Source organism: Heloderma suspectum, chromosome 2 (assembly GCF_057233095.1).
Source record: "Heloderma suspectum isolate Gila_16-S chromosome 2, 16-S_ref, whole genome shotgun sequence".
In the NCBI taxonomy this organism is placed as follows: Eukaryota; Metazoa; Chordata; class Lepidosauria; order Squamata; family Helodermatidae; genus Heloderma; species Heloderma suspectum.
This window is the reverse complement of record NC_139459.1, coordinates 344693399-344715218: the sequence shown is the minus strand read 5'-3', so window position 1 is coordinate 344715218 and position 21820 is coordinate 344693399. Positions and strand designations below refer to the sequence as shown.

At 47.2% G+C, this 21820-nt stretch overlaps 1 protein-coding gene across 3 annotated transcripts in view; it reads right to left on the bottom strand.

The window, feature by feature from the left end:
- Positions 1-21820, bottom strand: part of LOC146355323 (uncharacterized) — a 29900-nt gene that overhangs the window by 6757 nt on the left and 1323 nt on the right. For 2 of the 3 annotated variants that reach the window (XM_084840866.1, XM_084840864.1), the window contains exons 1-3: positions 11231-11445; positions 2039-2434; positions 31-105 (exon numbers count right to left, since the gene is read on the bottom strand). In XM_084840866.1, coding sequence (XP_084696992.1) covers positions 31-105; positions 2039-2434; positions 11231-11264 — 505 coding nt within the window. In that variant the 5' untranslated portion in view covers positions 11265-11445. Of the gene's footprint in view, positions 1-30; positions 106-2038; positions 2435-11230; positions 11446-21820 lie in introns of those variants that run through there. The other variant, XM_084840865.1, reaches the window with a different exon arrangement.

Here is a 21820-nt window from a genome sequence, read left to right as displayed (position 1 = left end):
ATAAATGTATAAATTGTAACTGAAACGGACATTGGTCTTTCCATCTCCCTGCAACTCCAGCATCCAACGAAGACTTGGTTGATGTCAGGATTGGGCCCAGGCTCCCTGTGGAGACAGAAGAATCAGAATGAGAGGCGGAGTTAGAAGAAGAAGAGATAGGTCAGAGAGCTGGGGAGAAAATTCCCCAAGACACTCTAGGAGTCAGAGAAGAATCTTCCCAAAGGCAGAAGATTTCTTTCCCATCCACTTTGCCTTTGGCCCTGCCCACAAATGGAATGAAGGCACCGCCAAGACCTTTCATAGACTGGAATTTGGCCCTTCCCTCAGTTGGCCAGGCACAGACACTGCTTCTCCCTCCACTCACAAAGGGAGGGGGAAGACTTGGCAGATGCAGGAGCCAGCTGCCACCCTAAGAAGCTGGAGCAAATGAGGGAATTAAGACACTCTGACAGATTAGCCACTCTGCCAGATTAACCGATCACCAGAGACCATTGGGAGAGGACCCTCCTGAGGGTAGGACTGAGGAAATCTTTCTAGTTCTGTCTTGAATGGCTAATGTTAGATTAACAGAAACACTCTGTCCCACTGTGGTTCCTCTTTTTCAGAGAACTCAAGATAAGCTAATTAGGGCAGGGCTGTTTCGGCAAGCACTAGAACTGTATTGCCTGAAGATTAGCTGTTTCGCACAATAAAGGCCTATTGATTTGTGGATCAAGTCTTTGCCTGCTGACTGCCCTGTGGGAGGGCTCGCAACCCTGACACTCTCAATTGAACCATGTGGCTTCCTGTTCCATAGGCTGTCCAAACCAACTAAAGTCCAAAGCTGACATTGCAGGACTTTAAAGGAGAAGCAGATTGTTTTTGACCTCTGCTCAGCACAGCTGGCATGTATTTGCCAGAAAGAAACCCTTGTGATATAGACAATGGCTGTGATGCTCTGTATTCAAGTAAATGAAAACAGTCCATGGCAAGCTCTGCGATGTAGAGAATGAGCTAAAAGATTTCTCAGTTCTAGAAAGTTTTGAAAAATGCCTGGCTACCATCCTCCCAGGTTTGAGCAACCTTTCTTCTGTTCAGGAAAATGAACAATTTGACTACTCAAGCTTCCTTCCAGCTCAAGTCCTCCCAGTTCAACCCAACTCAACTCTTTACAATATGGTACAATCAATGGCTACTAGTTATGATGGCTATATATCACCTCCAGTACTGGAGGCAGTATGCCTCTGCCAGTTGCTAGGGGGAAACAAGCAGGAGGGAGCTATTGCATTCATGCCCCGCATGCGGGCTTCCCATGTGCATCTGCTTGGCCACTGTGGGAACAGAATGCTGGACCAGATGAGCCTTTGGTCTGATCCAGGAGGTTTCTTCTTTTGTTCTTAAAAGGGCATTTCTTTTGGTGGGGACAGACACTGTGGTTTACATTGGGGCTAATGGCTTGAGTTTGTGTCTTAGAAGCTGAGATTTTTGTGCAGGGAACATGGATGGAAATCTCCCTTACTGTCTGTTTCTGGTCTTCCATGGAGTGAACGATTAAAAAAATCAAAACGATCAATGGAATTTCTTTGAGTAAAATTATGGCTTTGACGTCTGCTTGTGTGTGTGTTTATATTTTATTCTCTCTCTCTGTCTCTCTTTTGCTTTTGCTTTGAACAACTGGCTTTATTCTCACTCTGCCTAGGCGCTTTTTTTTTTTAACCCAGTGTGTTTTTCTTCCTCCTTATCAACCACATGCTTTCCTTCTTCTCTTATCAGTTCCATTGGTGTGGGAGCAGGGAGGAGAAGGAGAGCTGTGCAAGAAGTAGCATTCTGTGTAAAACCGTGAGTTCTCTTCTTGGTTATGCCATCTAATGCCAAATAGAATGGACAAGAGGATATTCTGTGCATGGATACTCTGGAAGAATTCTTACCTGAATTTAAGCATGCATAGGATTCCAGCCCTTGCAATCAAGTTAGAGCACTTGGGAGAAAGCACTGTCTCAAGTGTGTAAAGAGTAAAGAGTTTCAAGAGTATTTATGTACATTAATTTCTGTCCATTACCTCTTGGTCTTGTCACCATAAGATTCACTGTTCTGCTGGCTTTTGCATCGAAGGTTCGTATTGTTGCTTGGTACATCCCAGCATCCTTTACCCTCACGTGGTGAATCATCAGTGTACCATTCTTGAGGATATCAACTCGCTGAGAATATCCCCCATCCACCTCTTTGCTAATGTTACATTCTCTTTCCCACCATTGCAGTGTGTTTCCACTGCAACTTTCTAATAGGTACACGAGTATGGGGACACACTTGTTGATAGTGATAAATTCCCATTTGATGCTAATGAATTTCCAGGAAGGGCTTGGAGGCTGAAAGGAGAGGGGCAGCAAAGCTGTCTGGTGGAGAGTAACATTAACCAAACTCTGGGCTGTGGAAATGGACACTGCTGGTGACATACCTGGAAATAATACAGAAATGTATGTTTTGGCAGAATGTTATAGTCCACTTAAGACCAGAATACATACTAGATAACCAAGACTTATTTCACATGATCAGCATGAATATATTCCTTCATTTTGTTAAATTTTAAACTGTTCCTAAGAGCTAATCCTTTTTAAAACAAACAAACATGGGTATGTTATTTAACAACGTTTATAATATATACATTGGATTTTACCAATTACTTTTCATTTCTTATAATGCATTTTATTTTTATGTATAATTGCTTGCACATGCAAATAAGATTATTTCTTTATCAAATTTGATGGTAACTGAAATCTCAGAATTTTCACAGAAGTACATGCTGGGGTTTGACAAATCCTTAATTTTGTCATGTGGGGAATAATTTGCTTTGAGGGTGGGGAGATCGTTGGAGAGATGTTAAAAATGTTCAAATTCTGGTGTTCTTTTGTTGAGTACTGATGATTTTCTCTCCTTGACACATATACTTTTCTTTATTGGGTGGTCCTATGGGATATAAGTTAAACTAATTAATCAGACCTTTTGCTGCTGTTCCATTACTTCCATTATTCGTTGCTGACTATAAAATGATGAATTTGACATTTTAGTAGTACATACTGCAACCTTCTTACTGCTGAAATTTGTGAATGAAGCAGTGGATCTATATACAGATAGTTGGATCTGGGATGCAAATCCATCTTCACTGTACACTCACTAGGTGTCCTAAGAAAGATTATACAGACCAGTCCCAAAAATGGCTGGCACAGGGTACCTATTTGCTAATGGCTCCATAGAAGAGAGTTACACAGCGCCACAGAAGAACAGTAGAGTTCTCAGGTTTAATTTAGGGACATTGGAAACTGCCTTATAGTTAGGGATGGCGGAGAATTTCTCCCTGAAACTTCGGGGGGCCGAGCGCCAACGTGTTCGGCCCCCCGAACAAGTTTTGGGGAGAAATCTTCCGCACCCCCCCGCACCGCGCACCCTCCCCGGGACGGGACTTACCTTCGCCGAATGTCCCTCCCGGCGGCGGGTCCGACCGGCAGTTCGTCGGGTGTTCGTGCGGGGCGGGAGCGGCAGCCGGTCTTTCGACTGGCTGCCGCCGCCGCCATTCCAATAAAAGAAAAAAAAAACAACGCCCCCTGATAGGCTACGTGATGATTAACATAGCCTATCACGGCTAGATTTGCAAAGTCAGCCATGATAGGCTACGTCAATCGTCACGTAGCCTATCACGGGTGACTTAAAAAAAAAAAAAGCGCGTACGGATAATGGCGGCCCCCATAGGGAGCCGCCATTCCCGTTCCTTATTTGGTCGCTGTAGTCTACGTAAAGATTTACGTAGACTATGGCGAAAATAAGGGCAACGCAAATAGTGTTGCCCTTATTTTCGCCGTAGTCTACGTAAATCTTTACGTAGACTACAGCGACCAAATAAGGAATGCGAATGGCGGCTCCCTATGGGGGCTGCCATTAGCGTACGCGCTTTTTTTTTTTAAAGTCACCCATGATAGGCTACGTGACGATTGACGTAGCCTATCACGGCTGACTTTGCAAATCTAGCTGTGATAGGCTATGTTAATCTTCACGTAGCCTATCAGGGGGCTTTTTTTTTTTTTTAAACCTTCGAGTTCGCGGCCGGACAAGGCAGGAAGCCTCCCCCCCGGCCTGAATTTCAGCCGGGGCGAGGCGGGAAGCCTCCCCCCCCGGCCTGAACTTCATGGGGGGAGCAGCGAAGCGCCTCCCCCCCACCGCGAACAACCTTCGAGGACAGGTAAGGGACTTTCGTCCACCCCTACTTATAGTGAGATCACTGGTCCATCTAGCTTAGTATTGTTGACACTTGGTTCACACATAAAGACAAGCCACCTTGATTTCCCCACGGGGCTTGTCATCACATCTTGGCTGACATTTTTAAAATGCAAGCCGCAGCAGGGTGTGCACCAAGGCTTGTCGTTACATGCGAAACTGGCCAGGATGGGTTGTTGGGGTGGTTAACAAACTACCCATAACCCTAAAACAGGCCATGGGCTCTGGGTGGTTTGTTAACTAACCCAACAACCCACGCTGGCCAGGTTCACACGTAACAACAAGACATGGCATTTTAAAATGGGTCACATTTTAAAAATGGTGGCCATGCCATGACAACAAGCCCTAAGGGCTAATTAACCCATGGTGGCTTGTTGTTACATGTGAACTGGCCCACTGACTAGTAGTGGCTCTTCAAGATTTCAGGCAGGAGTTTTTTCAGTCCTACTTGGAGATGCCAAGGATTGAACCTGGGACCTTTCAAGTGCAAAGCAGGTGCTCTACCACTGAGCTATATGGCCTCTTCCCTCTCAGGTATATATTATTTATTAAAGGAGTCAGTAAGTGGCTTTGCAGGTAATCAATCTAGCCCCGAAACCCTGCTTCTCTTTAGCCTTTTGATAATGTATTCAACCTCAAGTCCACTAACACTAATATATCGACATTCCAATGCTCCACAAATTAGTTAGGGGAGTCAAGAATGTCAAGAATACTTTTCCAACTATATGCACAGTTACTTCAGAGTAAGTCCCATTGGATATATTGGAACTTACTTTTGAGTGAACCTGTGTAGGATTTGGGCTGTAACAATGCAAACTTATGCTGGCTTGCTCAGACATAATTTCCACAGAGCTCAATAGGTCTTACTCCCAAGTAAGTAAGTGTACATAACATTGCACTGTAAATACACAATATAGTTCACTTCTACTTTTCTATCCCACGTTAGTGCTCCACTATGCCAAAGAGTGTTCAAACTACCGCACAATTGCGCTCATTTCACATGCCAGCAAGGTGATGCTCAAAATCCTACAAGCTAGGCTTCAGCAGTATGTGAACCAAGAACTACCGGAAGTACAAGCAGGGTTTTGAAGAGGCAGAGGACCTAGAGATCAAATTGCCAACATTCGCTGGATCATGGAGAAAGCAAGAGAATTCCAGAAAAACGTCTATTTCTGCTTCATTGACTATGCTAAAGCCTTTGATTGTGTGGATCATAATAAACTGTGGCAAATTCTGAAAGAGATGGGAGTACCAGACCACCTTACCTGTCTCTTGAGAAACCTGTACAAAGGTCAAGAAGCAACAGTGAAAACCGGACATGGAACAACCGATTGGTTCAAAATTGGGAAAGGAGTACGACAAGGCTGCATATTGTCGCCCTGCTTTTTTAACTTATATGCAGAGTACATCATGAGAAATGCCGGGTTGGATGAATCACAGGTTGGAATTAAGATTGCCGGGAGAATGATCAACAACCTCAGATACGCAAGACGATACCACCTTAATGGCAGAAAGCGAAGAGGATCTCAAGAGCCTCTTGTTGAGGGTGAAAGTGGAGAGTGCAAAAGCTGGTTTGAAACTCAACATTAAAAAAACTAAGATCATGGCATCTGGCCCCATCACTTCCTGGCATATAGAAGGGGAAGAAATTAGGGATGTCAGAGAATTTCTCCCTGAATCTCAGCGAGGCCGAAAGCCAACGCATTTGGCCCCCCAAAATTGGCGGTGAAATTCTCCAACACGACCCCGCCTCCCCCCGGGATGGGACTTACCTCCTGTGAATGTCCCTCCCGGCGGCGGGTCCCGGCGGTGGTTCGGCGGCAGTTCGGCAGGGGCAGGGGTGGCAGCCGGTCTTCTGACCGGCTGCTGCCACCATTACAAAATAAAGTAAAAAAAAACACAAAACCCCGTGATAGGCTACGTAACGATTAATGTAGCCTATCATGGCTAGATTTCCAAAGTCAGCTGTGACAGGCTGCGTAAATCGTTACGTAGCCTGTCACGTCTTTTTTTTTTTTCACTTTTTCTTTCGCGGCTGGGGAGACGGGGCGCCTCCCCCCCGGCCTGAATTTCAGCCGGGCGAGGCGGGGTGCCTCCCCCCCGGCCTGAATTTCGGGGGGAGAAGCGAAGCGCCTCCCCCCCCCACTGCAAAGCAAGCTGCGGGACCAGGGAAGTGCCTTTCGTACATCACTAAAAGAAACGGAAGCAGTGACAGATTTTATTTTCTTGGGCTCCAAGATCACTGCAGACGTGGTGACTGAAGCCATGAAATTAAAAGATGCTTGCTCCTTGGGAAGAAAGCTATGGCACACCTAGACAGCATAGTAAGAAGCAGAGACATCACCTTGCCGACAAAGGTTCGTATCATCAAAGCTATGGTTTTCCCAGTAGTAACGTATGTCTGTGAGAGCTGGAGTATAAGGAAGGCTGAGCGCCGAAGAATTGATGCTTTCGAACTGTGGTGCTGGAGAAGACTCTTATGAGTCCCCTGGACTGCAAGGAGGTCAAATCAGTCAATCCTAAAGGAAATCAACCCTGAGTGCTCATTGGAAGGACAGATCCTGAAGCTGAAGCTCAAATATTTTGGCCACCTAATGCAAAGAGAAAACTCCCTGGAAAAGACCCTGATGCTGGGAAAGATCGAAGGCAAAAGGAGAAGGGGATGGCAGAGGATGAGATGGCTAGATAGCATCACTGATGCAATGAACATGAATTTGAGCACACTCCGGGAGAAAGCGGAGGACAGGAAGGCCTGGTGTGTTATGGTCCATGGGGTCACGAAGAGTCGGACACGACTGAACGACTGAACAACAACAACAACATGCTAAAGCACTTGGATGTTCCATTGTAATGAGTTTCTTTAGGAAGGTGTGTGTATGTGTGTGTGTTTAGATAGGTGTTGGTGTTTAGATATGATAACAATTAGCAAATTCAATTGTGTGAGGGAAAATGCACATATTGAAACTGTTTTTTTAGCTGTCTACATTGTTCTAAATTTTGTATGTTTAACATTTTTATGCTGTACTTTTATGCTGTATTTTATTGTCTTATGAATTGTTGTAAATTGCTCAGAGAGCTTCCAATATTGGGTGGTATAGAAATGAAATTAACAACAACTACAACAACAACAACTACAACAACAACAACAACAATAATAATAATAATAAAACACACGGTATGGTCCAGACAAATTGAAGCACTTTGATTTCAATGGGATGGAATTAAACACATTGAAAGTCAAAAGACATAAAAATTTATATATTTATAAAACCTTAGGAGCAGGATGCCCACCATTTCTAGCTGCACTTCAAGCTTAATCTATACTTTATATTTTGCCTTTAAGAGTAGTATCTATCTACCCTGCTAGGGGTGTACGAAACCCACTTACCGTTCTGTCCAGGCGTCTGCGCGGGGGGGGGGGGGAGGCAATCCATCCCTCCCCCTGGAATCCTGTCTGGCCGGCTGTGCTCCGCAGCGAGTCCATGGAGCAGCCGGCCGGGGCCACCCGCAGCCGGACTTCCATCCGCTGCTGGGCTGCGGCTGCAAATGGTGTCCGGCGTAGGGGACACCATTTGCGTCCCTGCCTTGGCCGTGATTGGCTATGTAAATATTTACGTAGCCTATCACAGCAAAGAGCAGGGATGCAAATGGTGTAGCGGACGCCATTTGCATCCCTGCCCTTGGCCGTCACGTAGCCAATCACGGCCAAGGGCAGGGACGCAAATGGCATCCTCTATGCCGGATGCCATTTTGTTCCACAGCCTGGCACCGGATGGCTGTGGAACCAAGATGATGACCTGGACCAGCCGCCGCCAGGTAGGTTCCATCCCGGGGAGATTTTGGGGGGTGGCAGGGGGGTAGTCCATTCCACCACGGACTTCGGGGGGCTGGATTCTAAGGAATCCGGCATCATTGGAGTCCGTGGTGGATTTCTCCGCCATCCCTATACCCTGCTCACTCTGCTTTTACATTTTCTCCCTTTTTAAAATGCCAAGGAAGGCACACAGAATGGAAGGGATAACATGTGTTCCATCCTGTTCACCTATGGAAATTGTAATGCTGCTTCAAATAAAATTTTAAATTTAACATCTCCCTGATGAGGCTCACCTAGCGCCAACATTGTCATCTTTTCCACACCAGGTTAAAACAGCCCTCTTCTCTCAGGCATTTGGCAGCACATAATGAATCTCTTTGATTGTCTCTGGCTGATTGCTTTAAATTATTTTAGATATACAGTATATTGTTGCCGTGTGTGCTGTTTGTTCTATGTCATTACGTGAATGGTTTTATACTTTGTATAATGTATTTTAATGAGTTTTTTAAAAGTTTTGTGAACTGCCCAGAGAGCTTCGGCTATGGGGTGGTATATTTTATTGATTGATTGACTGATTAATTTAAAACATTTGTATCCTGTCCTATATCATTAGGATTTCAGGGCGGTGTGCAGATAAAATCAATTTAAACCATGTAAGACCATACATCATTTAAATAGCTAAAAATGTATTAAATCATTAAGGGCACGATCCTATCCAATGCAGGGCAGGAGCAGCGCGGAGGTTATCTTCTCCTCCATGCTTCAGCCGCCCTGCATTCATGGCTAGACAGCAGATTTCGGCTGTCTAGCCACAGGAAGTCAGAGCGGGGTGGGGGGCAGAGGCCAGACAATTTGTAGGAAGTGTCAGAAAGGCACTTCTGCCTGCCCCAGCCTGCCCCCAGGAATGTCCCGTTATAGCTGCTCTGAGCTGCTCCTATGAGTGCAGAGCACGGGGCCGATCCGCACTGCCTGTGAGGCAGTTCAGGAGGGAGTGGAGGTCAGCTCTCAGGGAACCGGCCTCAGAGCACAGGCTCCGAGGTCAGTTCCCAGGAACTGACCTATCCTATGACCGTCTAGCCACTGAGTAGTGGCCATAGGATTGCACCCTAAGCTAGCTAATACCAGTTTAAAATCTAAAACAATAAAACAGTGTGCAACCTCAGGAAATCCAATTAGCCCTCAAAAGCTTTGGAAAAAGCCACGTTTTAATTTTTTAAAATCAATTTCTATTGTGAATTTTAACCATACAAAACTGACAAACTAACAGAAAACATTTAAAAACCAGAGAAAATTAAAAAAAAATAACAACATATTCTAAAATCCTCAGTTTCAAATATTACAATAGTCTAAGAAGAAAATGACAGGAAAAAAATAGGTTATGCATAAACTTCAGTAAAGGCAGACCAGACATCCACATACGTATGAGTCAATTTGCAAGTTACACCTATATACCACTCTTTCAAATGTTACTAGCGTTGTTAAGTCTTCACTCCATTGCATCATAGGCAGTGAGCTTTTATCCTTCCAATATACAGTATCAGTCTTCTAGCAACCACAAGGGCACAAAAGATCCAGTTTTGCTGACGATGTGTTACATTCCAAAAAACAGGTAAGTAATTTAAGAGAACATTTACATCAGTAAATATTAAAGAGCTTTCCAATACAAAATTTATCTGTATAATTACTTCCTCCCCAAAGGAGGGAACTATTGGGCATTTCCAAAACATATGACTAAGAGAAGCATTGACTGCATTACACATGCAACAATTAGCCGAATTTGACAAGCCTTTATTAAAGAGATGTTGTGGCATCCAATAGTCCCAAAACAAAAGTTTTTGCTGAATAAGGCATAACCGAAGATCCATAGAGATATCCGATACAGACGCCAAAACGGCGGTCCATTGATTAAACAAAATAGGACATTCCAATTCCCTATTCCATTCCTGCTGTAAACCACATGTGTCATATCTGTTCATTGATAATAAGCATTTATAAACATGAATCATAGGTCGATATATCTGGTCAACTTCAGTAAGTATTTCCAGTAATGGAGGAGCCTCCAAAGCAGTAAAAGCAGCAGGACAGAACCTAGATACTGACAAATGTTTCAAGTGCAAATACTGCTATTCCACTGTAGCAGGCAAACCAAATTTACCTCACAAAGTTGAAAATAGCAAAAACCTATCATGTTTTAACTTGGTGCTGAAATGAAACCAGTGTCTGTGCCAATCGTGCCTCCAAGGGGAGGGCATTCCACAACCTGGGTGCCACAGCAGAAAAAGCCCTCTCCCGCATCCCACCACAGTGAATGTCTCGCATTGGTGGGACACAGAGGAGGGCTCCTCCAACAGATTTCAGTCCTCAGGCAGGCATATATATACAGGGAGGTGCTCCCTCAAATATCGAGGTCCCAAGCCACTTAAGGCTTTAAATGTCATCACCAAAACCTTGAATTCTGACCAGAAATGTATCAGCAGCCGGTACAACTCCATTAAGACTGGTATTATGTGATCATTGTGAGATGTTCCAGTCAACAGTCTAGCTGCTGCATTTTGCACTAGCTGCAACTTCTGAGTCATCTTCAAGGGCAGCCCCACATAAAGTGCATTGCAGTAGTTTAATCGGGAAGTTACCAATGTGTGCACTACTGTGGCTAGGTTATCCCTGTCCAGGAAAGGCCGTAGCTGGCAGATCAGCCAAAGCTGGCCCCAAGTACTCTGGGCCACGGAGTCCACCTGGGGCTGTACCAGTGACCGGTATAGAAACATAATAAATATAATAAATGAAATGAAACATTAGAATCTGGGTGCATAAGGCTCACCCTTTGTTGTAGCAGGAATCCTGCTCCAAAGTCTGAAGTATTTTGCAAATTACAAGAAGATGCCTCATCTCAAGGGGGGAGATGGGTGCATTGACAATGTGCCTACATGAGTAGAGAAAAACGTCCCTCAATTTACACCCCATCTCTATGCAAATATAGACAGAGATCAGCATGTGGGGTGCTCTACTTTAAGAACCAAGAGACAACACTCGCTGCTCATCATTTGGTCTCATCCCAACCTCACTAAGCGATGTGTAAAATGCTTATAGAACAGCTCATGTTTGTCTGGCCAACACTGTTCCCAAAGAAGCAACTTCCAAACTATAAATGTGTCTTTTGCTTTTACTCACCTATGAAAGCCCACAAGAGCACCACACCAGTCATTAGGATGGACGGTCACACAACTGTGTATCGCTACAATTCCAATCTCCGATGTTTCTCAAACCCAATTCCTTCAAAGACAGAAAGTGAGTCGAATTCTTAGTTTGATGAAATCTTTAGAATGTATTTCCTTCCTACCATTTTTTGATTTGCATGCTAAACGTCTGATCTCCTAAAAATGAATGGCTCTGGCGAGACCTGGTCAGTCAAGATATAATTTATGATCAACAAAGAAAGGATGTGGTCTAGGAAACCAGAGGTCTGATGCCTGATAAACAATATCTCTAGCTTGGGCAGTGAGGATGAGAACAGAAACTGTTGCTTGCATCTTTTCAGAGAACTGCGGCATTTAAGCAGAGAAGTGAGAAACAGGATAGCACTATAATATAAAGCTGAAGTCACATGCAGGTGGCAGGTGGGGAACTGAAAGCACAAGTGAGTTGTGATTCTTCGTTTTGGTAACCTTCTTTGCAATGTCTAAACTGAGCATTGGCACATCATACTGCTTGCTTGGTGAACATGTGCCATGCACCTCTGTGCATGAAAGAGGTGATTTTATAGGATTATGCAAATTGTTACTCTCCCACACTTCTTTGAGCAGGTAGAGGTTCTGGGGTGCAATGCTTCCCCATGTTTGGCTTCCTTTGGAAGGAGGTCACTGGAGGCTTATTGTCATTTTTCTAATATTTTAAGTTTTTATTTACAAATACACATGTCCATACTGGTTGTCAAAAAGTGCCACATTCACCCTAAACTATGGACAATGGGTTAGGTGATCCTAGTCCAAAGAGGAATTGTAAGTGCTTATAATAATATGGGCTGGATCCAGGATCTCCCTTTCACACGAGGAAGGGACTTTCTGCAAGAGAAAGGACTCCAGTCATGGAAAGTCCCTCCACCCAATGTTGGGGGGTCCCCCTCTCACAGCTCAACCCATTCAGCAGGGTCTCCTGACTCTCTGTATAGCATTTAAGGGGGCTGGAGGGGCTGCTGTGGGAAGGAAGAGGTGGGGACATCCACTTCCCTTGGTGCAGTTGATCCAACCTAAATGATAGCAGAGAGGGAAAGCCAATAGATGACAGTTTTTATTAACTATCCACCATGACCCCAAATTCTCTTTCCTGATCAGTCACCACTAGCTCATACCCATTCAGTGTATACGTGAAGTTAGGACTCTTGCTTACATTGCACCATTGTGAGAATTGTCCACTTTCCTGCTCCTGTTTTACAATTGCTGAACCCTGGCTCAACATTCCTAGGGGCACTCTGGGGTACAAATGGCAGCCTCCTCTGGAAAACCCCAATGTTACCTCTAAAATGCCTCTTGGAATGGAGCATTCTGAAAGAAACAAAATGGTAGCTGCTTACAGTTAGAAATTCTAACTGCAAGGAGTTCCAGTGAGTTCTACCTCAAATTGCATGCCACCCTGAAAATGGAAGCCAGGGAAGGCAGTTTCACCCCCCCCATTTTGCCCCAAATGTCCCCCCTCCAATTTACACTGTCAAAAATTCAGGTTGTGTAATGGATAGGGATGGCGGAGAATTTCTCCCCGAAACTTCGGGGGGCCGAGCGCCAACGTGTTCGGCCCCCCGAACAAGTTTCGGGGAGAAATCCTCCGCACCCCCCCGCACCCCCCCCAGGACGGGACTTACCTTCGCCGAATGTCCCTCCCGGCGGCGGGTCCGGCCGGCGGTTCGGCGGGTGTTCGAGCGGGGCGGGAGCGGCAGCTGGTCTTTCGACCAGCTGCCGCCCCCGCCATTCCAATAAAAGAAAAAAAAAAACCGCCCCCGTGATAGGCTACGTGATGATTAACGTAGCCTATCACGGCTAGATTTGCAAAGTCAGCCGTGATAGGCTACGTTAATCGTCACGTAGGCTATCATGGGTGACTTAAAAAAAAAAGCGCGTACGGATAATGGCGGCCCCCATAGGGAGCCACCATTCGCGTTCCTTATTTGGTCGCTGTAGTCTACGTAAAGATTTACGTAGACTACGGCGAAAATAAGGGCAACGCTATTATAGTATTATAATTTTCGACTACGGCGAAAATAAGGGCAACATTTACGTATGCCAGAGGCTGCTCGGGATGGAGCCTGGGGAAGGAGGACCAGCCAGCAGCTGCACCGGGTGATCCTGAGCCTGAGCCTGCTTCTGCCCCTGCCCACAGGTACTTAAGGCGGGGCTGCCAGAGGCAGCGCCTCGGCGTGCACCTCAGCGTCGCGCCAAGTGCGACGCTAAGTGCGCACTTAGCGTCGCACTTGGAGTCGCAAGATCTACCCACCTGCCTCTCCAGAGACACCAGCAGCCACAACACCAGCAGCAAATAGCAGCAGCAGCAGAGGGCAGCAGCTTTAAAGACCAGGGGAAGGGGCAAACGTGGACTATCTGCTCCTTCTTAGCTGCTGTTCTCTTTTATCTCTTTTATATTATTTTAAACTGCTGTGAGAGCTGGACTATAAGGAAGGCTGAGCGCCGAAGAATTGATGCTTTCGAACTGTGGTGCTGGAGAAGACTCTTACGAGTCCCCTGGACTGCAAGGAGGTCAAATCAGTCCATCCTAAAGGAAATCAACCCCGAGTGCTCATTGGAAGGACAGATCCTGAAGCTGAAGCTCCAATATTTTGGCCACCTAATGCGAAGAGAAAACTCCCTGGAAAAGACCCTGATGCTGGGAAAGACTGAAGGCAAAAGGAGAAGGGGACGGCAGAGGATGAGATGGCTAGATAGCATCACAGATGCAATGAATATGAACTTGAGCACGCTCCGGGAGAGAGCGCAGGACAGGAAGGCCTGGCGTGCTATGGTCCATGGGGTCACGAAGAGTCGGACACGACTGAACGACTGAACAACAACAACAAATATTTTATATCTTAATATTTTAATATGTGCCTGGGAGGACTATTGGACAACTCAGGGGGTGGGGGAGGTGCCACCATAACTGTGGTCACGGGCAGGGGGAGATATGGCGTTGGGGGATTAACAGGCCAGCTGAGGAGAAGAGGGGCTAGACACCTTACAGCTGTCCCCTCTTCTGGTTCTTCCCCCAACCTGATGGTTCCTGGCAGCCTTACCAGTCTGCCCTCGGGTCTGGTGGTGCTGCTGCTGAATGCCAGGTCGGTCCAAAATAAAATCTCCCTCATCCATGATTTGATTGTGGATGGGGGGGCTGACCTGGCATGTATTACTGGGACCTGGGTGGGGGAACTGGGAGGGGTCACTCTCTCCCAGCTGTGCCCTCCTGGGTACTCGGTGCAGCACCAACACTGACTTGAGGGTCGGGGAGGGGGGGTTGCCGTGGTCTATAGGAATTCAATCTCCCTCTCCAGGCTTCCTGCTCATTCGAGTGCAGATCTTGAGTGTCTGTACCTTGTGTTGGGTACCCGGGACAGATTGGGGATTCTGTTGGTGTACCGCCCACCCCGCTGCCCATCAGACTCCCTGCCTGAGCTGACGGAGGTGGTCTCGGACTTGGTGTTGAGGACCCCCAGGATGATGGTCCTGGGGGATCTCAACTTCCATGCCGAGGCCGCTGTATCCGGGGCGGCTCAGGACTTCATGGCCGCCATGACGACCATGGGGCTGTCCCAACATGTCATCGGCCCAACGCATATAAAAGGACACATGCTTGATCTGGTTTTCTCGACTAGGCAGGAGGATGGTGATCTGAAAGTAGAGGAATTAACATTTGTCCCTTTGTCATGGTCAGATCACTTCCTGCTGAGGTTTAGACTTCTGGCGGCCTTTCCCCTCTGCAAGGGTGGGGGACCTATTAAAATGGTCCGCCCCCAGAGATTAATGGATTCCGATGGATTCCAGAGGGCTCTGGGGGATTTTCCTGCTGGTATGGCTGGTGCTCCTGTCAAAGCCCAGGTCGCTCTGTGGAATGCAGAGATGACTCGGGCGGTTGACACGATCGCACCCAAGTGCCCTCTCCCTCTGAGCAGAGCCCGGCCAGCTCCTTGGTATACACCTGAGCTGAGGGCAATGAAGCAAGAGGGGAGACGGCTAGAACGCAGGTGGAGGAAAACTTGTGCTGAGTCTGACCGAACACAGGTAAGAGCCCACTATCGAGCCTACTCTGTGGCGGTGAGGGTGGCAAAGAGGCAGTTCTTTTCCACCAGCATTGCATCTTCTCAGTGTTGTCCAGCGGAGCTTTTCCGAGTGGTTCGCGGCCTGTTACATTCTGGGCCAGGGAGAGAGACGGTGGAACCCTCGGTAGCACGCTGTGACGAGTTTGCGCGGCACTTTGAGGATAAAGTCACTCAGATTCGTCATGAATTGGACACCATGATTAACGCAGTTCCATTGGTAGAGGCGTTCAGAGCACCGTCTGGTCCAGTTTTATTGGATGAGTTTCAGTTACTGAGGCCTGAGGATGCGGACAAGGTGCTTGGCCAAGTCCGATCGACCACTTGTGTGCTTGACCCTTGCCCTTCATGGCTTATTAAATCAAACAAGGAGGGGTTGTCCAGCTGGGTCCAGGAGGTTGTAAATTCCTCCTTGAGAGAGGGAGTGGTGCCTGCCGCTTTAAAAGAGGCAGTAATTAGACCACTCCTGAAAAAGCCTAACCTGGACCCAGAGGATGTTAACAATTATAGGCCAGTGGCCAACATCCCCTTCCTGGGCAAGGTGCTTGAGCGGGTGGTTGTAGGGCAGCTCCAGGCACTGTTGAATGAAACGGATTATCTAGATCCATTTCAATCGGGCTTCAGGCCTGGTTTTGGAACGGAAACTGCCTTGGTCGCCCTGTGGGATGACCTCTGCCGGGAGAGGGACAGGGGGAGTGCGACCCTGTTGATTCTCCTGGACCTCTCAGCGGCTTTCGATACCATCGACCATGGTATCCTTCTGGATAGGTTGTCTGGGTTGGGAGTTGGAGGCACTGCACTACAGTGGTTCCGCTCCTACTTGGATGGCCGATTCCAGAAGGTGGTGCTGGGGGATTATTGCTCTGTGCCATGGCAATTGTGCCATGGGGTTCCACAGGGCTCTATTCTATCCCCCATGCTGTTTAACATCTACATGAAACCGCTGGGGGAGGTTATCCGGAGGTGTGGGCTGAGGTGCCATCAATATGCGGATGACACCCAGCTCTACCTCTCTTTCTCATCAAAACCAGGTGAGGCAGTGGCTGTTCTGAACCAGTGCCTGGGCACGGTAATGGACTGGATGAGGGCTAATAAACTGAAACTCAATCCAGACAAGACGGAGGTACTGTTAGTGGGTGGTTCGTCTGCCCGGCAAGGTGATATTCAACCTGTTCTGGAGGGGGTTGCACTCCCCCAAAAGGATCAGGTTCGTAGTTTGGGGGTGCTCTTGGATCCAGAACTGTCACTTGAGGCACCGGTGAACTCAGTGGCACGGAGCACTTTTTATCAGCTTAGGCTGGTATACCAACTATGCCCTTATCTGGACAGAGATAGCCTAGCTACAGTTATCCATGCTCTGATAACTTCTCGTCTGGATTACTGCAATGCGTTATACGTGGGGCTGCCTTTGAAAACGGTCCGGAAACTTCAGCTGGTCCAAAATAGGGCAGCAAGATTGTTAACAGGGACTGGCCTGCGAGCTCATATTACGCCAGTACTTTTCCAGCTGCACTGGCTGCCAGTCCATTTCCGGGCCCGATTCAAAGTGCTGGTGTTAACATTCAAAGCCCTTAACGGCTTGGGGCCAGGTTACCTGAAGGATCGCCTCCTCCCATATGTGCCTGCCCAGACCTTAAGATCATCATCAGCGGCCCTTCTCCGTGAGCCCCTGCCAAAGGAAGTGAGGCGGGTGGCTACTAGGAGGAGGGCTTTTTCTGTTGTGGCACCCCGGCTCTGGAATGAGCTCCCTAGTGAGGTTCGCCTGGCGCCTACATTGTACTCTTTTCGGTGCCAGGTGAAGACCTTTTTATTTTCCCAGGCATTTTAGCTTTCTAAATTTTTATCTTTGCTGTTTTAAATCTGTATTTTAAACTCCTGTACTGCTGCTAGGTATTATTGTGGTTGTATTGTTATATTGTGGTTTTAATGTTCTATATATTTTAAATTGTTTTATTGTGTGTTGTTTGGTTTTAGTTTTTGTGAACCGCCCAGAGAGCTTCGGCTATTGGGCGGTATAGAAATGAAATAAATAAATAAATAAATAAATAAAATGACAAACTCTTAGCCCCCCCCCAAGCAATAACAGATTGTTTTATTGTAAGTGCTGCAGCACTGTACTTACTAGAGTGCTCATTATCTTATCTGTACTTGCAAACACTCGAGTTTTCTCTTTTGCGCACGCACCTTTCTTTGTTCTCTGTCATGCAGAGGCATGGGCAAGAAGGTGCCTGACAGGCAGAAGGGCAGGGTGTTTGCCAGTTATGACCTACCTGGCTGCCAAATATGGAAATAAATCAGCTTTCCCTTCAGGCAATAGGTCATTGCCAGAGGGGAGAAGATATGAGTGGAAGGGTAGGTGCCCCCAGCCAATCATGGTTCTTTTTTTTTCTAACCATTTTGCCTAGCATGTGTAGCAGAGCAGAAATTGGTGGCCATTTCTTGTTCCCCAAGAAAAATGCATTTTTTGTCCACTCCAGTAGAGAGGGAGAGAGTGCGTGTGTGTGTGTAATTACTAGTGCTGTGTCGAAAATTTATCCCATGTATTTTTCAACTATTCTCATTCAATCTGACAGAAAAGAAATTGGTTTCAGAAAGAAATTCAAAGAAGAAGAAATTCCAGAGAAATTATCATGGGTTTGGTTCAGGGTGCTTGTGCTAACCTTATTTACAAGGTAGCTGAGGCGTGAGATTGAGTAGGGATGTACGAAAGTCACTTACCATTCCACGGATCTGCTTCGCGGTGGGGGGGAGGTGCTCCATCCCTCCCCCCGGAATCCTCGATTGGGGGGAGGTGCTCTGTCCCTCCCCCTGGAGTCCTGCCCGGCCGGCTCCGTTCTGCAGGGATTCTGTGGAGCCGCCAGTCGGCTCCACCCGCAGCCAGACATCCGGCCGCTGGGCAGCAGGGATGCAAATGGCGGCGGCCGTAGCCGCCGCCATTTGTGTCCCTGTACTTAACCATGATAGGCTACATAAATATTTACATAGCCTATCACGGCAAAATAAAAAAAACGCGTATGCAAATGGCGGCGGCTACGGCGGCCGCCATTTGCGTCCGCTATTTTTCGCTGTTCTAGCCTACGTAAATATTTACGTAGGCTAGAATGGCGAAAAATAGCAAACACAAATGGCGGCCTCCATAGCCACCGCCATTTGCGTACACTGTGCCCAGCTGCAGCCGGACAGGAGACCAGCCGCCGCCACAGCTGCTGGACCTGCTGCCGCCGCACCCGCCACTGGCACTGCCGCACCCGCCACACCCGCTGCCGCCACACCCACCACCACCACCGCCGCACCTGCCACTGCCGCCACCGCACCCACCACACCTGCTGCAGCCACCACACCCGCCACCGCCGCCAAATCCTCCGCCGCCACACCCGCCGCCACCGAATCTGCCGCCGCCGCATCTGCTGCATCCGCCCCAGGTAAGTGCCACCCCGGGGGATTCCACGGGGGGACGGGGGGCAGGAGGCCGTTCCGCCATGGATTCCGGGGGGACGGATTCTACAGAATCCGGCTTCACTGGAATCCATGGCGGAATTCTCCGCCATCCCTATGTGTGAATGTCCTGTCTTTCATTGTACAACCATCTCTCTGTCAGCCTGTAGCCTCCTTGGCTTCCTGCACTTCCTGCCTAGGGGAAGATGTCATGAGTAGGGATATTCCCCCCGAAATCTGTGGCGGAATGGCCTGCCCCCGCTGCCCCTCTGCGGATTCCCCCGGGACAAAGTTTACGTGGGGCGGATGTTTTGGACGGCGGCGGCAGCTGGTCTTCCAACCAGCTGCTGCGGCTCCCATTTGCATCCTGGTCTTTGCCATGATAGGCTATGTAAGTATTTACGTAGCCTATCACGGCAAGCCAAGCAACCCCCCCAAAAAAGGCGTATACAAATGGTGGCGGCTATGGCGGCCGCCATTTACGTTCCCTATTTTTCACCGTTTTAGCCTACATAAATATTTATGTAGGCTATTACGGCGAAAAAAAAGGAGAATGCAAATAGCGTAGTGGGAGCTATTTGCGTTCCTTTTCCCCCAGCAGTTTTAGCCTACGTAAATATTTACGTAAGCTATTACGGCAGAACAAAAAGGAATGCAAATAGCGCCCACTGCGCTATTTGCGTTCCCCTTTTTTTTCGCCATAATAGCCTACGTAAATATTTACGTAGGCTAAAACGGCAAAAAATAGGGAACGCAAATGGCGGCCGCCATAGCCGCCACCAGTTGCGTATGCCGTTGTGGTTTTTTTGCCTGCTTGATAGGCTACGTAAATACTTACGTAGCCTATCACGGCAGCCTGGCTGGATGCAAATGGCTGCCGCACCAGCCAGTCCGCGGCTGGAACTCCGGCTGCGGGCGGCCCTGGCCGGCTGCTCCGCAGAGCTGCTGCGGAGCGGAGCTGGCCAGGCAGGATTCCAGGGGGGAGGACCGGATCACCTCCCCCCCGTCAATGATTCTGGGGGGAGGGACGGAGCACCTCCCCCCCCCACCGCGAATCAATCCGCAAAAAGGTAAGCGACTTTCATACATCCCTAGTCATGAGGTAATTCTTGCTACAAGGTTTTTTCAAATCAGGAAGTCCAGGCAGCCTAGGGCTGAGTCTACACATAGCAGTTATACCGTTTTCATACTGTTATCATAACTATTGGTGCCCATTGGTGTCATGTGTACCAATAGTTATGATAATGATATGATAATGGTATAACTGCTATGTGTAGACTCAGCCCTAGGCTGCAGTGCAGTGGAGAGATGTGTAAGGAAAAAGACAAAAAATGCTGTGCTACAGCCCCTGTCAATGGTGAGCCCTACCTGTGAGAAATTATTGGAGAATTTCTCCTTCCACTGGATAAATTCCGTGAAATTGTCCCCACAGTTTCTCTGCCAACAAATGGGGTAGAGAATGTTGAGAGGCCATTTGCACACAGCTCTAGTAACTACTGCCTGAACAGTGCAGCAGCCAACAGGCACAGAGAGAGAATAGCACTGAGCCCTCAGTCTCCTTCCTTCCTGTTCAGAGCACACAGTGAGAGAGCAGCAGCAGCAGTACAAAAGAAAATGACAAAATAAAATTCAGAAGAATGGATGCAGGGGCTACAAAGTTATGGCCAATGAAAAAGAGTTTAAGGCTTTTTTTTAGTGCTGTGTCGAACTCTGCCTCCTACTTTTGCAAAATTCTTCCTTCTCTGCCAAAGAGGCATTGTTTTTGTCTGCCTCTTTTGCAGAGAGGGGAAGAATTTTGAAGAATTTTCTAATGGGAGTAGGGAGGCAGGGGTTCCGTCTCCCTTATTCAGCCTAGGAAATGGCTCGGGACACTTCTGCCTGTATTTTTTACTTTTAAAATGTCTCCCGTGCACTCACACCATCATGGCTTTCAATGTAAGCAGCAGTTCCTTAAATGGCCAGCAGCATCACATGGCTGTTCTAGGAATCGCTGCTGTGCTAAAAGCATCTTGTGAAGAGCCTGCGTTGCTGCAAACAGGAATCAGACTTTTTTTAATAAGCTCTTAAAACTTTAGAAATGTCCCACTCCTGCTTGCAGAATTCAAAACACTTGTTTGCAGGATTAGAAACCCACCAATTTCCATTTCCCCTTTTTGTTGCCTATCAGGCAAGGCTACCAACAGACGATTTTTTAAAAAAAATATGAGCATTATACTTCATGTTATTTATTTATTTATTACATCTCTATACCGCCCAATAGCTGACACTCTCTGGGTGGTTTACAACAATTAAAACCACAAAGTACATCATAAAATACAATATAAAATTTAAAAGCTTAAAACTACAATATACAACTATGTTGTGCGAAGACTTACACATGCACACCAACACACATGCATACATGGCACTCCCCCTCCTCCCAATTCATGTCACACACCACAACCAGTAAGCATTCTTAAACAAGAAAAGGCTTTGGGGTTTGTTTTTTTCTTTTACAGTTCATGTGTGCAAAGGAGGAGAGTGTTTGTGCACATGGCTCTGTGAATTATTTTGCAGTGCTAACTGGACCATGAAGGGAAGTGTCTTCATCTAGACAAGGGCTGCCTTTACACTAAAGAACACACACACACACACACACCGCAGTCCTCCTGTTCTGGACGGTGCCTTTCCACATTTATCGCAGGCTCCCAGACAGCGACCATGTGATTGCGGAGAGGGGAAGCTTTTAATTTTCAGGGTTCCATAGAACACAATGAAACATCGCCATCTAGTGGCTGTTTCAATCTCATTACATTCCAACTTTTAAAAATGGTTCATTAGTTCCAGATCTTCTTGGAGCGAAATAACCAGTAAATACCGCTGGATGTGCCCTGGAGGTTAACAACGTCATGAAAAGTACCTGCAAACGTCTGTGAGTGAGCAATCTCAATAGCAAGATAAAAGCTCCGTGTGAAGGAGCCCAAGGAAAAAGGAAGAAGAACTGAGCTGAATTAGTTTGTTCCCTACTGTGAAGCTAGAGCTATCTGTAAAAAAAC